Here is a 14697-nt window from a genome sequence, read left to right as displayed (position 1 = left end):
GACTTTGCATTTATTTTATTTTTAAACTTACAAAGAGAAAAAAATGTGTGAGGGAGGGTTGTGTTAAAGGGAGAGCAAAACACATCAATGTATGCAAAATTATAGCAATTTTGTTATTGTATTAATAGCATTGTAGTTACATCTTCATTTTGAACCTTAAACCGCATACTTCCCAGGATAGGAATTTGTGTACTGTATCTCTAAGCTGGATGCGGTGCATGCTGACTATTGCTGGCAGTTTGGGTGTGATCACGTCTTCAAATATATCATCTGTGTGTTCTGTCCACGCTTTACTCAGATCATAGTTGTGGGCAACTCTGTTTACCCAGGATACAGGATGCTGTTAAGTATAGTGACAAAGGAAAACTTGTCCTAACGTACCTGCCTAGGCACGAACTTTACAGACTCCATCTGGATTAGTGTGTGCTAGAGGACTACTTAGTTTGACTTCCGTTTTTTAGTTGATGCCGCCACTTCTTGGAGCTATTTATAATTGTGTGGTCTTAAATAAAAGCAGATGAGTAAATGATGACTCCTGAACTGCTTTTTAGAGGGCTCAACTTAGTAGTGTATTGGTTTTGATTTGCACAACACACCTGAAGTATGTGCATATTGAATTTGCGTACCATGTGTTTGGGCAAGTGTTGTGTAGGGGAAGGGAGTGGAGGTCAAAAATGAGGAGAAAGTTTTTTTCATCATATGTAGTCTGTGATACATCAACAGCAAAACTGTCCGCTAAGCACCCATTCTGCTACCTGTTGGTACAGTTGAGTGTGAAGCAGAAAATCTAGTTTTGTTTCTGTATTGGGTAGCAAGAATATGCTCTGGTATCAGTGTTTTTCCCTACCAGTTTGAAACTATTTTGTATGAATTTGAACAGTGTGTGTGAGTATTTGAAAGGAAAAGGAAGGAGACACGGAAATGTGCCTTGGTTTTCATGGACTTGCACTGAACATACACATATTGTGTAATCTACCTGCAGATACTTTCTTTTTGTAACTTACAGATCCATGGAAATTAGGTAGAAGTTACCTAGATTGATTTGTCCCTGGGTATGGGTGGTACTGTTCATTTGACTGGTCTTCTGGATTTAAGTGAGAGGTGATTTTCTGAGTCTGGTGGAAGCAAGGGAAGAGTAGCATGCATTTGTTTATAGTATAATAATTTTAATATAATCCGATATTCCACTACAGCACTTGTTACAAGGAAGGAGTACTGTGCTGCAGATAAAAATACATTGGACTTTTTCTGATCTTTTAAAAACGCCCTTAATACAGTAGCAAAGGCTTTGCCTTAGAACATCTGACTTTTAATTCTGATTGTGAAGTCAAATGAGGTAAGTAGAACTTAGAACGACTGTAAATGACTTAGCCACTTAGCAAATCCTCTTGAAGAACCATACTTGCTTGCCACCTGCTTTTTACTGAGGGTATGTAGGATGATTAAATGCTGGCATGTTATGAGGTAATCTCCCTCGCCCATGCAGCCTCTTCCACCACTGGTTTGGTACCCAGCAGTCCTCTCCCCAGCACCAAAGACTGATGACTGAAAACATATTGGTTAAACTGCTTACTGTGGTAAAACTGCTAATGGGTTTTGGTGCGTGCTTTCTACTGTGATTATGTGGCTTATGCTATCAGTATGTGAACAGCAATGTGAAATGCTTATGTCGTATGAAGCTTTTGATTTTTCCATAGTTTTCAGTTGACCAAAGAAATGGTGATGGAGAAGCCAAGTCCCCTGCTGGTCGGGCGGGAATTCGTGAGGCAGTACTACACTCTGCTGAACCAAGCACCTGACTATTTGCACAGGTAAAGCTCCGCTTCGCTTTGTGATCTGTTTTTCTGTGTGAATTTCTTAATTTATATGTTAAAATTGGTAAATAAGCTTATTACCACATCTTTGTTTGCTGAATTTGGACACTTAAAAATCTGATTGACTCAAGACAGACTCTGTGTCTAGTTTGCTTTCAATTTTGATCAGCTGGGTTAAAATACAGATAATAAAGATTACAGGAATTCTTTAAATATCTGTGTTCTGGTTGTTACTGAAATACTGCTATACATGAATTCTAAGCAAAAAAAAAAAAGAAAAAATGTAAGTCAAAAGTGTGTTGCTTGCTACTTCTAGTTGTAATCAATATAAACGAATGCTGGAGAAATGTTATTTAGTTAAGCATCTTTTGTAGTTTGTCTTGATACAGTGCCCCCTGAACAGGGGAAGAACATTGAAAGTGGTGTATGTGTGTGTATTAGTATGTCTCAGTTATGCCAGCAGCTCTTTCTTAAAGGAAAATCAGAAATTATGAATGTGCAGCAAACTACAATCTGTTATCTAAAGAAATTGGTCCTGTTTGATTTGACAGGTATCCTACATTACTAGAACTAACCTCATTTGTGAAGATACTCTTTGTTTTGCTGTGCTTTTAATAGCTAGAAAAATAATTTCTGAAACCTTTTCTCTTAAAATCTCAGGAACTTATTCAGAGTATTTCTGCACTTAGGTGGACAGCCTGACCTTGTCCATTTGGGTCAGAGGAAAGTTTACAACGTGCCATGGAATTCAGTTGCAGTTTTTCACCTGCTGGCAGAATGCAGTCCCATGATGTTTTTGACATTTTAGCTTGTAATCCCACAGTTACAAAAAGGAAGATTTACCTGCAGTACTTGCTTTACTGTAGATGAACAAAAAAGTACCATTGCTTCTTGCTCAAGCTTTAAACCAGAACCTGAGGGGGAAGCCTTTGGCATCCTGAGTGTTCAGGGTACTGTGTTGCTTTAGGGACCTTGTATGAAAAAGGGAGAATGAGGTTGGATCATCTAGCTCCTGTGAGACTTTGGTTCTGGCTATTAATGTTTGGGTATCTGACATATTTGGATGCTACAGCTTAGAGGAGAACTTTGCATTTTCCCCTTTGATCAAAACCCCATACCCCCATATTGCTAACAGGATTATGGAATTGTATGGCTGTATTCCAATAATTCAGACAGAAAACTTGCTTGCCGAGTATATTATTCATAATGCACTGTAATGTAGAGCTCAATGTTCTTGCGTAGCAAAGCTTAGTGCTAAGATATTTTTTTCCAACAGGTTTTATGGAAAGAATTCTTCCTATGTCCATGGTGGCTTGGATTCCAATGGAAAACCAGCTGATGCAGTCTATGGGCAATCTGTAAGTACTTAAAAAAAAAAAAAAAAAAACCAAAAAACCCTTAGTGTTCTTTCCTTCTTTTTTGGTCAACTTTGTGGGTTGAGAAGAGACACATATCCAGCTGTGATTCATCCCCCTTTGTCCAAGTGCTTTCTGTGTTAAAAAAAAAAAAGGGGGGGAGGGGGGAGAGAGAGAGAAAACTATCTAACTGTAAACAGCAATAGGCAAGATATGCTTCCTTTATTAAAGTTCATAATATAAAATTGCTTCCAAAGCAAACTTAAAGAGCATGCTGCCAACTCTCTCAAGAGTTAGGGAATATATTCTGAAATTGGTTTATGTTTTTGTGTTTTGTTTTTTTTGAAAGCTAATTTAGTAGAAATGGCTTCTGCAGTGTAATCTGTATACCATTCCTTCATAGGACATCCACAAGAAGGTGCTGTCACTGAACTTCAAGGATTGCCACACAAAGATTCGTCATGTGGATGCCCATGCTACTCTCAATGATGGTGTTGTAGTTCAGGTGATGGGAGAGCTCTCCAATAACATGCAGCCTGTGCGCAGATTCATGCAAACATTTGTACTTGCACCTGAGGTATGCTGTATTGAGTGCTAGTGTTATTATAGTGCTTCTGATGTCAGGATTAATGAGGCCTGTCTGGTTCAGTGTTGGAATCTGAAGGGTTAGTCTGGGAAGGTAGTTTGCCAGACAATTCTGCAGTCATGTTATGCAGATTCCTTAAATTATACTACTTCTGTATGATGGTATGTTAACCTTGAATATCATAATTACAGTTGTAAATTAACTTTTGGCCACTAAGTATGCGCGATGCATATTTTTTCTTGGGCGTTTTAAAGTTATTTTATCTTTGATTTGCCCTCCTAGCAACTGGTCCTCTTACTGAAAAGAGCTAGTAGAAAGAGGAAAATGCTTCCTGTCACTTGAAGACGTGGGTTCCAGACTTTCTTGTTGTATAAAGCGCTGACTTAGCATTTGAGGTGGATTTATAAATAGACACCTTTTTTGAGCAAAACAGTTCACATGATTGAAAATGATAGTGAAATAAGGAGGATTGCAAGATCACTTTATTTTTCACTTTGACTTGGAGCTAAGAATTGATACTTTAGACCCCAGAAAGGTCTCACTCCTTTTTCGCTGTTGTGAGCTATTGGAATTAAAAGCACTAATTTTCCCATTGTTCCATTCATACTTGACTTGCTAGTATGATGCATCTTCCTCCTCCCACCCCCCACCTCACCCCCCCGAATGATGCACGTTTTGTTGAAGGAGGCAAATTTTTTTTTTACGTGGGAAGGATTATTTGCTCAATCTGTTCTTGTTTTCTCATTGTTTCAGTTTTTACATTACTGCAATTGATGTAATTAAATTAGTTCTTCCCTTTGATTTGCTTCTAGGGTTCTGTTGCAAACAAGTTTTATGTCCACAATGATATCTTCCGCTACCAAGACGAGGTTTTTGGTGACTCTGACACCGAGCCTCCAGAGGGTGAGTAGCAGGAATTTTTGGATGGTTGTACTGGTATTTGCTTGTGGGTCTATATCAACACTCCATTCCCAGACCAGAGAATATCTTCTTGCTGGAGAAGGCAGATCAGCGTTAAGCTTCATGTTCTAGGCTTTTTCCTTGCCTGTAGTTTCCTTGCACTCCAGCAAGGAGTTGACATGCAGATGATTGTTATTTTTCTGTGTCTTATTAAATGAACTGTAAGACTTATTTTAGCAGTTGCGATCGGATTTGTAGGCTATAAATCTGCTTCTCTGAAGTATTTGGAACGTGTTGTTTGACCTTGGTCAAAACTGAGTAACTGAAGTGATAACAGAAGTATAAGGAACTATCTGTTCCATGTCACATCTTGATAGCGGTTCCCATGTGCTCTTCTGCAGAGACTTCACCTGTGTGTTGGGGAAGATGCCTTGTGTTGGATACTAAAGATGTGTGTGGTGTATTTTTTCTTTTCTTACTTCACATTTAGAATCGGAAGAGGAAGGGGAGGAACCTGAGGAAAGACAACAGACACCTGAGGCTGTTCCTGATGATACTGGTGCTTATTACGAGCAGGCTGTCAGGTAATAATACCTTACTAGATGAAGTCAATGTTGTGTGATACTAACTACTTGTAGAACAGGTCAAATGAAGTTATTGCTACTCATGATTTTCCTCTTTGACAGTCGAAAGATTTCTATTTATTGAGCAGTTGAAACCAAAGTGCTGCTAGGCTGAATGCAGAGACTAGACTTTCAGTAGATGTAGTGCTTTTGTTGTTCTGTAGTGTAACAGTGTGAAACTGGCATCCCTGTGCAATGTGGCCTCATGTAGGCAGATTAGCCTTGTTCTTCCTCTTGAATGTGGTGTGCCTGACTTCTGTATTGGACAAGTAGCATTCTCTTTTTCTTGCCTTTTTTGTGGTGCTCTCTAATAGCAATGACATTGAGGAACACCTGGAAGAGACTGCTGCAGAGGCAGAACCTGAGCCAGAGCCAGAACCTGAACAGGAACCTGAACCAGAGGTGCAGGAAGAAAAATCTGAGCCGGTATTAGAAGAGTCAGCTCCAGAAGAGACTGTGGAAAAGAGTCCTTCTCCAGCTCCTGCTGATCCAGCTCCTGCAGTACAAGAGGACTCCAGGGTAATGACAGTGGATGGCTCTTATGTATGATGTGGTGGTTTCATCAGTATGTTTTATACTCCTGTCCTTTTACAGAGCATGATCCTCTCTCTGGCGAGTGGAAAAATATCTGGAATTAGGAGTGTTTAAATGCTTAGTAATTTTTTTTCCCCTGCTCAAATTACTGTTCTCATGACCACTTGCCTTGTTCTCATTTGTTCCTATACAATAACAGGTAGTTGAAATTCTAGCTAGTAACTAGTTAGTTAAAATACCAGGAGCTAAGGTAAGGCTTTGTGTATTTGGTAGGTATGGGAGTTGTGGCAGCAGCAAGAGGCTCAGATTCTTTGTCTACAAACAGAGCTTCTGAAATTATGAAAAGACTGCAACCAACATAGAGAATCAGGAAATGGGTGAAATGTGACTTTATTTCTGCTTGGGGACTTTTCTCACTCTTCAGTGTTAAGGGAGGCAAAAGTGGACAAATGAGTGTTTGGGAAACCAATACTTTATTTAACCTTGATGTGATTGTTGGTCTTAGGCCACTGCTGTGTCCTATTCCAACTCTACAGAGAATTTAGAAATAGCATAGAGGTGTGACTTCCTTCAAATCCTTTCAATTCAAAAGACTTTGGTGTAGTGACAATGAAGTTGTGGGGGAACTGCTAGTTCCAGAATTTCAAGGACAGGCTAAAATTTGTTATCCTATATCTGTTGAGCTGTACTAGCAGGGATATATTTCAGAAGGATAAAAGCATCTGAAGTTGAGTTACAATATTTTTTTTTTTCAGACGTTTTCCTGGGCATCAGTAACCAGTAAGAACCTTCCACCCAGTGGAGCTGTTCCAGTATCAGGAATACCACCTCATGTTGTGAAAGTACCAGTCTCGCAGGTAGGAATCCAGCACCTAGAGGAGTTTAAGTGCTAAATGGGCTGATGGTAAACTGAGGTGGGGAAACATATAGTGAAATCTACTTGCTTATGATCTGAATTTTAAGTTTCTAAAGACTTTAAAATTCAATGTTTTATGATGGACTTAAAAATGTTACTCCTTGGCTTTTGAGAAGAAATTGTTCATCATGGAGGGAAAAACAGAGAATGTTCATGCGAGCTGTATGTATCTGCCATCTAAAATGATTTGCAGCCTCTTAACAAAAGAGGCAACTTTTAAAACTTTTTTCCACTGTATACTCATGAATGAGTTTATGTAATACCATCTATCTGTGTAACTGCTGTTGCAGTTTGGGCAGAAACACTTTCTTGTATATAAGTGTGAATGGGGTGACTTTGAAATTCTTACTTAGTCAAGTGAAATGTTTGCTTTTGGCATATAACCCAACATGAGCCAACATGCATTTTAGTTACAGTTGGAAAGACCTATGATCTGCCCCCCCCCCCTATTTTCAAGTTATTTTACCAACAACTTGATGGTGAGCTCTTAAAAGCCAAACTCTACTGTTATGTCTGATTCTTTCTTCTTAACTCTTTTTTAATTCATACAGCCCCGCCCTGAGGCAAAGCCTGAATCTCAGACCCCACCTCAGAGACCTCAGAGGGATCAGCGAGTGAGGGAGCAACGAACAAGCATCCCACCACAGAGGGGTCCTAGACCAAGTAAGAGAAGCTACAAAGAGCAAACTGTTGTTTTCTGACACTTGATGATTTTGGGGAAGCAATATGATGATTAAAGCTTTTAAAATGTCATTAATTTTGTCACTAAGTGAATGATTTCTACTTCTGTGGGTATGGTTATTTTAGACAATCTTGGTCTGAATGTCTGGCAGGTTAGAGCTGAATTTCACTAGCATTCTGTTGAAGTATCTAGGTTTCTATTCAAGTGTTTGGCTTCAATTAGGTGATAAAAAGCAAACAATTACAAACTTGGTTGTGTAGAATGCTTACCTTTTTATATGTGAATGGATAAATAGAGTGAATTCTGATTCATTTATAAGGTGCTAATTCTGACCATGACTTGGTTTTTTGTTTGTTGTGGGGACGGGTTTTTCTTAAACAAGTTTTACTTTTCTGTTCAAGTTCGTGAGGGTGAACAAGGTGATGTGGAAACTAGACGCATTGTGAGATACCCAGACAGTCACCAGCTGTTTGTTGGGAACCTTCCCCACGATGTGGATAAAACTGAACTTAAAGACTTTTTCCAAAGTAAGTTAGTTGCTTTGCTGTACACTCAGGGTTTGGGGGTTTCAGCCATAAGCGTGGTCAACAGAGCATTCTAATGTATGACCCAAGAACTTGGCTTTTCTCTTGCAGGCTATGGCAATGTTGTTGAACTGCGTATCAACAGTGGTGGAAAGCTCCCCAATTTTGGGTTTGTGGTGTTTGATGATCCTGAACCAGTTCAGAAGATCCTTAGCAGCAGGGTAAATAAACTTCTAGTCGGTGGTTTTTGGTCTGTTAATAACAGGCAATGTTTTTCAGATCACTCTAACAAGAAAAGATTCTACTTGGTCTCTTTGTTGGTTCCTTTGCGCTTTCTTAAGCATCTTAAAGTATATAGGATGTCTTTCCCTCCTATTACTGAGACTTGTGCAGCATTTGTACAGATTGAATCTTTTGTAACTGAAATAGCTTGTAACAACTTAGGTGAACACGAATTTATTCATTATAGAGCCTTTTTCTAGTGGGAAGTTGCTGGGCACTACACAGGAAGCAGGTAAAAAGCTTTCAGGAAGGCAAAGTAGAGAGAGTCTGGCCCTGTGGACAAGTAGAAGCTTGTTTGTCAAAGAGGTTGAAAGGGAGAAACTATACTAGTGTGCAGGTTGAAAAGAATTTCTGCCAACAAAGGCAGGAGGTACCTGCTCAGCTTGTTAGTGATTGCTAATGCCAAATATGCACCCAATGACTGTATAGTGTGGTGGTAGGCAATGAATCTGCATGCACCATAACAGCTGTGCAAGGGTGTGCTTGCTTACAACCTAGAGTTTCCCCAGACAGGGACATCGTTTCTTCTTTGCTTTCTCAGTACTGTACAGCAGTAGTGCCAGCATATTTCGGTTCTTAAATTGAAAAGTAACTAGTGTGCAGACTTTTAAGCCTTGAGATTTGGTCTGAGTTTGGGATATTTCATGTGGTTAGACACCTTTAGCTGTGGGATACCAGCAGCATTTGTGGCAATGCTTGACGGGTTAGTGTATACGAAGCCCAGCAGCCCTAGAAGCTCTCACAGGGAGCTGGTGATTTAAGATCAGAATGCTGATAGAGAGTTGCTTCCTTAAGTGCTTTCCTACTATTGAGGGCTAAGCAATTCTAGTGTGGTCTAGGGTAAAGTCTAAAATGGGTGATTTGAAACCAGTGCTAAAAGTAGGTTGAGTAAATCTGGTTGACTTTTTGGCCTGAGTCGGTGTGGGAACAAGTAGTGCCTTAAGCCATTTCTTAGCTGCAAGCAATATGTGAACACTTTCAGTGGTGACTTAAACTTGCATGTTTTGAGTTTTTGCTGAAACAAACTAGAAATGTTTGTTCATGAATTCTCTTGCAGTGGGAGAGGTAGCTAAGAGCCGAGTGCCAGACTTCATGTCCAAGGAATGCCAGAGGCATGCTCAGCTGAGGGATTTGGCCTTTGTTTACTTCTTCAGCTGTGCCACTCTGTAACTGGAGCCAGAGAAGAGAGTGGATGCTGGCTTCCAAGTTAGACTTTGAATGTGTAGTAAGCTTTCAAAGTTGGTATACTCAAAGTATCTTTTCTGCAAGCCTATGTAAATGCTTAAATCATAATGGATGGGCATGATTTTCTGAAGTAAAATTTTTATTTTATTTTTTTATGTGGACTTAAATCCTGAAAAGCAGTTTAACACATCTATGCTGCCTTGAACAGCACTAAATTCTGTTTTTAGTATCCGCTTTGCAAATTGTTTTGCAAATGGGCCCAGTGCTTTGAGCAAACATGTCCTGAAACAACAGGATGTTTTTCAGGGTAAGATTTGCTATAAATGAGCTTAAAAGGCTTTGGTAGATTGTTAGCCAGTGAGGCTAAACCTGATGTCTGCTGCCTGATGTGAGATGTGGGCATTTACATGGGAGTCAGCAATAAGGCTGACATGATGCTTTGATCTTTTAGTCCAGCACAGCTGGTGGCTAGAGGAGGCCAGTGTGCTTCATCCTTAGATCTGTTCTATAGTCAGTTCAGTAGAATTGAATGGCTAGTCTTTCCATTTGATGAGAAAGCGTTGTGCCTGTGCCAATGATGGATCATATTTTTTTATTTTCTTGTTGGTTATGCAACTGCAGGAATAACTTGAAACAAGTGAGTCCTTATTCCTGTAGTTCTTAGATTCTTGCAGACTTCAACTTTTTGTCTGCAGCAGGGTTTGTGGGATGCTGCAGTCCTGCTCCTCTCTGCTCCTCTCTGCTCTTGCTTCAGTGAAGTTCCCCAGTCAAGTGACCACTTCTCACTGCAATTCTAAGAAAATTGAGCTTGACCTAAGTGAAAGACCTCATTGGCCTGTGTAGCAAGGTGGCAAAGAGGATCTGACATTCTTTATGCCATAAGAAAAATCAACTGGGACTCTGCATAGTGGCAGACTGAATTGCCTCATATTAGTGAAAGTAGATTACTGCTAATAGTTCAATTCATTTTCTGAAAGGTGCGAGAATCTCAGTGTTAAGCCTGAGATTGCTTTTCAAGTGGTCCTTTCACATCTTTTTAATATTTTCTCTAGTAAAGCACAAGGCTGGGCATACAGTTTGACTGTTGCCATTTTCTAGTAATAAATTGCAAAACACTTTAATTTGCTTTCATGGAGAGGAGGATATGAGACAAGGTTGCAGAAATCTGCTTGACATTGAAGAGTTACTGGTGAGTCATTAATGAAAGTACCTTTTCTGCTTTTGTTGCAGCCCATCATGTTCAGGGGAGAGGTGCGCCTGAATGTGGAGGAGAAGAAAACAAGAGCTGCCAGGGAGGGTGACCGCAGAGATAACAGACCACGTGGACCTGGAGGCACTCGTGGGGGGCTGGGAGGTGGGATTCGAGGGCCTCCACGGGGAGGAATGTCCCAGAAGCCAGGATTTGGAGCTGGAAGGGGGATCGGGCAACGCCAGTGAATGCATCACGGATGTTGACATGGTGGCGCAAACCCTTTTTCCTGCAGATTTGTGAATTTCAGCCTTGGGTATCTTGGAATGTGGCCCTAGCCTGTTATAGACTGCTACGTTTGATACTATTTTGGCCCCTTTTTTGTTTGTGTTATGGTTTTGTGATTTTTTTTTTCTAGTCCTTGTCCCAGATTCCAGCTTTGTGGAACAACGTTTTAGGAAAAGTGGATTTTAAAAAGAAAAGAACTGAATTTTCTTGTTCACCTCAAAGTTACGGACTGGATTTTTTTGGTACCAGTGGTCTTTCCTAAAGGAATGTCTCTTTTTATTTTCTTTTTTTTTCCTCCCCCCTTTCTACTGAATTTGGGTGCATTTCAGTCAGTGGAATAATATTTCACGTGCATGTGTTCAAGAGCCTGTAGGAAAACATAGTACTTGGCAAGTATTTCAAGGGCAGAAAAACAAAACTATCGATTTATCCTTTGAGGGTCATATGAGCATCCTCTGGTCCGGAGATATTGCCACTTGAAAAATTGACATTCACCTTTCTCTTTGTGGCGCTGTAAAAGTGGAATAATGGGTATACGTATAATGTTTTTTCTTTTGATACATGATCACGGAAAGGAATTCGAACTGCTGTTTTACCACTTTAAAATTTTGGATCGTGGGATAGGTTTTAAATGTCTAGAACTTGACTCTTAAAACGCTTTTCCTGAACTTGTGAAATTTTTTATTGAAATAGGGAGGTTTTTTTCATGTTTAGTTTGTATTTGTATAAAAAAAAGCAAAATTGTTGTGCCTTCTATTTATCTCTCATTCCAGTCTTGGCAAATTGTTTTAAAAAAAAAATAAAAAAGGTCTAGATTTGCTTTATCAAGTCAAGAGTATGTTGGAGTTTTTCCAAGGGGAAGAGGTTCTTCCTTCAGTCCAAGGTTTGCTAGGTAGAGGTAGTTATAGCTGAAGTTTTTAACACCTTCTGTTCATCAGTTTGGCTGCATTTAAATAATTGAAAACTAGTACTTTTTGGATGCAGAATTTAATAACTTTGATTTGAGGCTGGGCAGGCCCCATTACAGATTTTGAAAAGTAGAACTGAAGCAGAAGTACTTCTTCTGTCACATCCTTTACAGTTCAAACTACTGTATGTAACAGAGTTGTTTTTGCAGTTTAAGCATTAATTTCATCCTCTGCTTCTGCCAGACCTGAAATGGATGGATGGTATTTTTGTCGGAAGTGCCTGTCTGTCATGGTATTAAGAAAGTTGTTGGAACACTCTCCACTGTCTCTGTAAGATGAAACTGAAAATAAAATAAAAAACTGGGTAATTTCAGTTGAAGAGATCTTGTAACATTGTACTGCACAAAGCAGTATTACTTCTGTGATATGTGGTGTTAAATGTCTGGATGAAAATGGTTGTTTTGAGCCTACACCAGACCTTCAGACCTCTTGGTAGTATGAAAAAGCTGATTAGTAAGTTTGCTTATATGGGTCAGGGTTCATTGTTTCTGTTTTCTTGATTTATTTACGTATATTCTGCATATGCACAGCATTTTTTTCTCTTGACATTTTCTTGCTTTAAACCTAGAGCAAAGCTGCCCTTGCCTAAAGGGCAGATAGGTATTACCTATTTCAAACTGTGAATTTTTTTGCCTTTTACTTGCCAAACCTGGCAGTTGAGCCTGGTTATGCTGAATGTCAGTAGAGTTTGGGTTTCTGTTTTATTTTAGCTTCGTCTTCAGAGTTGTGTTATGCTATTTGTCCCTTCCCTCCTTATGAATGTTTCTCAAGATTGACTTGCTTACAATTTGTTCCTGAAGACTTAATATCTTAGTGAATCGGAGTAGAGTGAAGTGTGATAGCAATAGCTGTGGTATGCTTTCTCACAGCCAGCATACTGGAAATACATACTGCTTCCTCTTGTGGTAGTAACTGGTATTTTTCTAAAAATGAAAAAAACTTTCTGCATTTTTTTTTTGTGTCGAGAATGACAGTGAGGTGAAGGTGTGCAATGGAAGTCTTTCACTGAACTCTGTCGTTGTTTGTGACTCTTCATTTGTTGGTTTCTGTTCTTGATGTTAAATCCAAAACTGCAGTAAGAGGTTGCACTTCAGACTTGCCAAAGTGCTATTAATAGAAGCTTTTTTTAGCTCTGAACCAAATCTGCAAAAGCACCTGTAAGCCTGAAACACCATTTCTGTAGTGGGAGTTGGACAGTTCTGGCTTGAGAAAGAGCTGAGGAATGTCAGTGAAGAATTTCAAAGCCTATGAGGTGAAGTGTATGCTTGTTTTCATATGAATCATACTCTCAATATGTTAAATAATAAAAGACCCAGAAAGTGATGTTCATGTCCAAGATGACAGGCAAAATAAAATATTTACATAAAATTTTCTTGGAATGTCTTGTAAAGAAATACTTTTCAAAAGCAAGTTATGTTGACAACATCTTGAACAAAATGTAGAGTGACTCTTTGCATTTTGGTGGTTCTGTGACTAGTTAATAACAGTATACTGAGAAGATCTGCTGTAGAATGTTGTTACATTGGCTTTTTTGTTTAAACTTTCTAGCAGCCTCAGCCCCTCCGGTTTCTGCATTGACTGTGCTGTTAAAACCTTAGTTATCTCTTGTCTAAGGTCTTCAATGCTTTACATGCATTAATGAAGATGACTATGAAGAAGTCATGATTTGATTAGGCTAACCTCTAGTAACCAAGGTAGTCTGACTCACTCTGGAAAGAAAATACTACAGGGAAGTCTCGAATAGGACTATCTCCCTGCTAGCACCTCTGCTTTGAGACAGAGGCATTGTTTGCTGAAGTGCTCTTAATATCCCAGTGCTCTGCACCGAGTAGGAAGTGGGGAAAAGTTGGCCAGACCTGTCATAAGCTGCTTTTGCACCCACAAAAGCCACATGGACAGTATCAGAACAACCTTGATGATCCTTCTACCTTAATGGTCTGCCCTTCTGAGAGCATGGAGGTTTCGTGTATGTGTGATTTATCACACATTTCAGGTGTGATTTGGCCTCTTCTGACTCATTAGTATAAGACAAGTAGGAGTAAGACTGTTTCATTTATGGTAGTATTTCATACCACCCAAACCAGAACTGAAAGCCTTTGCTGTGTTTTCTTTCATTAAGGGCATTGTGCAATTAACTAGGCTTAGTTATCCTCCTGTGCAGAGAGAAATACCTTCTGGAGTACTCTTATGTACCAGCTGGCTTGCATGGGGCTGTAATGTAAAGTTGAACTGAAATTTATGTGTGTTCAGGACTGCAGGTGTTTGTTCTGCGGTTGGGGATTCAGACAGGGATCACTTGCTTGCTCTGTTGTCTTTACAGGTTGCTTTTCTTTTTTTTTTTTGAGGAAAAATTTGCTTGGAGATGAAGCTCTAGTGTTCCTGGTTGTACACTAGCCACACACAGGCAAGCATGGAGGTGGTGAATATGCTTTTGGAAGTAGGGCTTCACAGAGAGGTTTTACTCCCAGAGTAGGAAACTGAGGCTGTGTGTTAACAGCAAGCTCTGACTTGAGTCTGAATGAGAGATGTTCTTCAGCAGTGGCACATGAGGGATGTCCTTTAGACGTGGGAGTCCACTTTCCTTGGTGAAAAGGCTGGCTCTGAGTGCAGGTATGAAGATTTGGAGTTGATTTCTGCAGTTGCTGATTCAGTATCTCTGAGGGACATAATATTTTTGAATGAAATATGTTCTTTAATTGTTTCTTTCGTTACATGCTGCTGCCTGGAGCTATGAGCACATGGTGCGCTCGCAGTTTCCCTAAGTTGTGCATGCTTTAGCAGGAAGTAATTATCTTGGTGATTATCTCATTTCCCAGCAGTGCCATTTTTACCCTGGCTGGTAACTTGAAAA

At 39.7% G+C, this 14697-nt stretch overlaps 1 protein-coding gene across 1 annotated transcript; it reads left to right on the top strand.

The window, feature by feature from the left end:
• The first annotated feature begins 1622 nt into the window (after positions 1-1622).
• On the top strand, positions 1623-11779 carry G3BP1 (G3BP stress granule assembly factor 1). Its single transcript, XM_082006312.1, has 11 exons — positions 1623-1811; positions 3091-3172; positions 3573-3746; positions 4568-4658; positions 5146-5239; positions 5593-5797; positions 6568-6669; positions 7280-7391; positions 7812-7937; positions 8046-8155; positions 10632-11779. Exons 1-11 carry the CDS (start codon positions 1717-1719, stop codon positions 10836-10838), a joined length of 1398 nt encoding a protein of 465 aa, XP_081862438.1. The 5' UTR covers positions 1623-1716; the 3' UTR covers positions 10839-11779.
• Positions 11780-14697: the final 2918 nt, after the last annotated feature.

This window comes from Phaethon aethereus (assembly GCF_964289735.1).
Source record: "Phaethon aethereus genome assembly, chromosome: 14".
Lineage (NCBI taxonomy): Eukaryota > Metazoa > Chordata > Aves > Phaethontiformes > Phaethontidae > Phaethon > Phaethon aethereus.
Note: the sequence above shows the minus strand (reverse complement) of the source record. Positions and strands in the feature narration are given on the sequence as shown.

What these genes read in the sequence shown, in the direction of transcription:
- G3BP1 (XM_082006312.1), top strand. Translation starts at nt 1,717, where the DNA reads ATGGTGATGGAGAAGCCAAGTCCCCTGCTGGTCGGGCGGGAATTCGTG. An exon ending in TATTACGAGCAGGCTGTCAG is followed by an intron (nt 5,240 to 5,592) that starts GTAATAATACCT and finishes GCTCTCTAATAG; the next exon opens with CAATGACATTGAGGAACACC. An exon ending in ACTTAAAGACTTTTTCCAAA is followed by an intron (nt 7,938 to 8,045) that starts GTAAGTTAGTTG and finishes TTTCTCTTGCAG; the next exon opens with GCTATGGCAATGTTGTTGAA.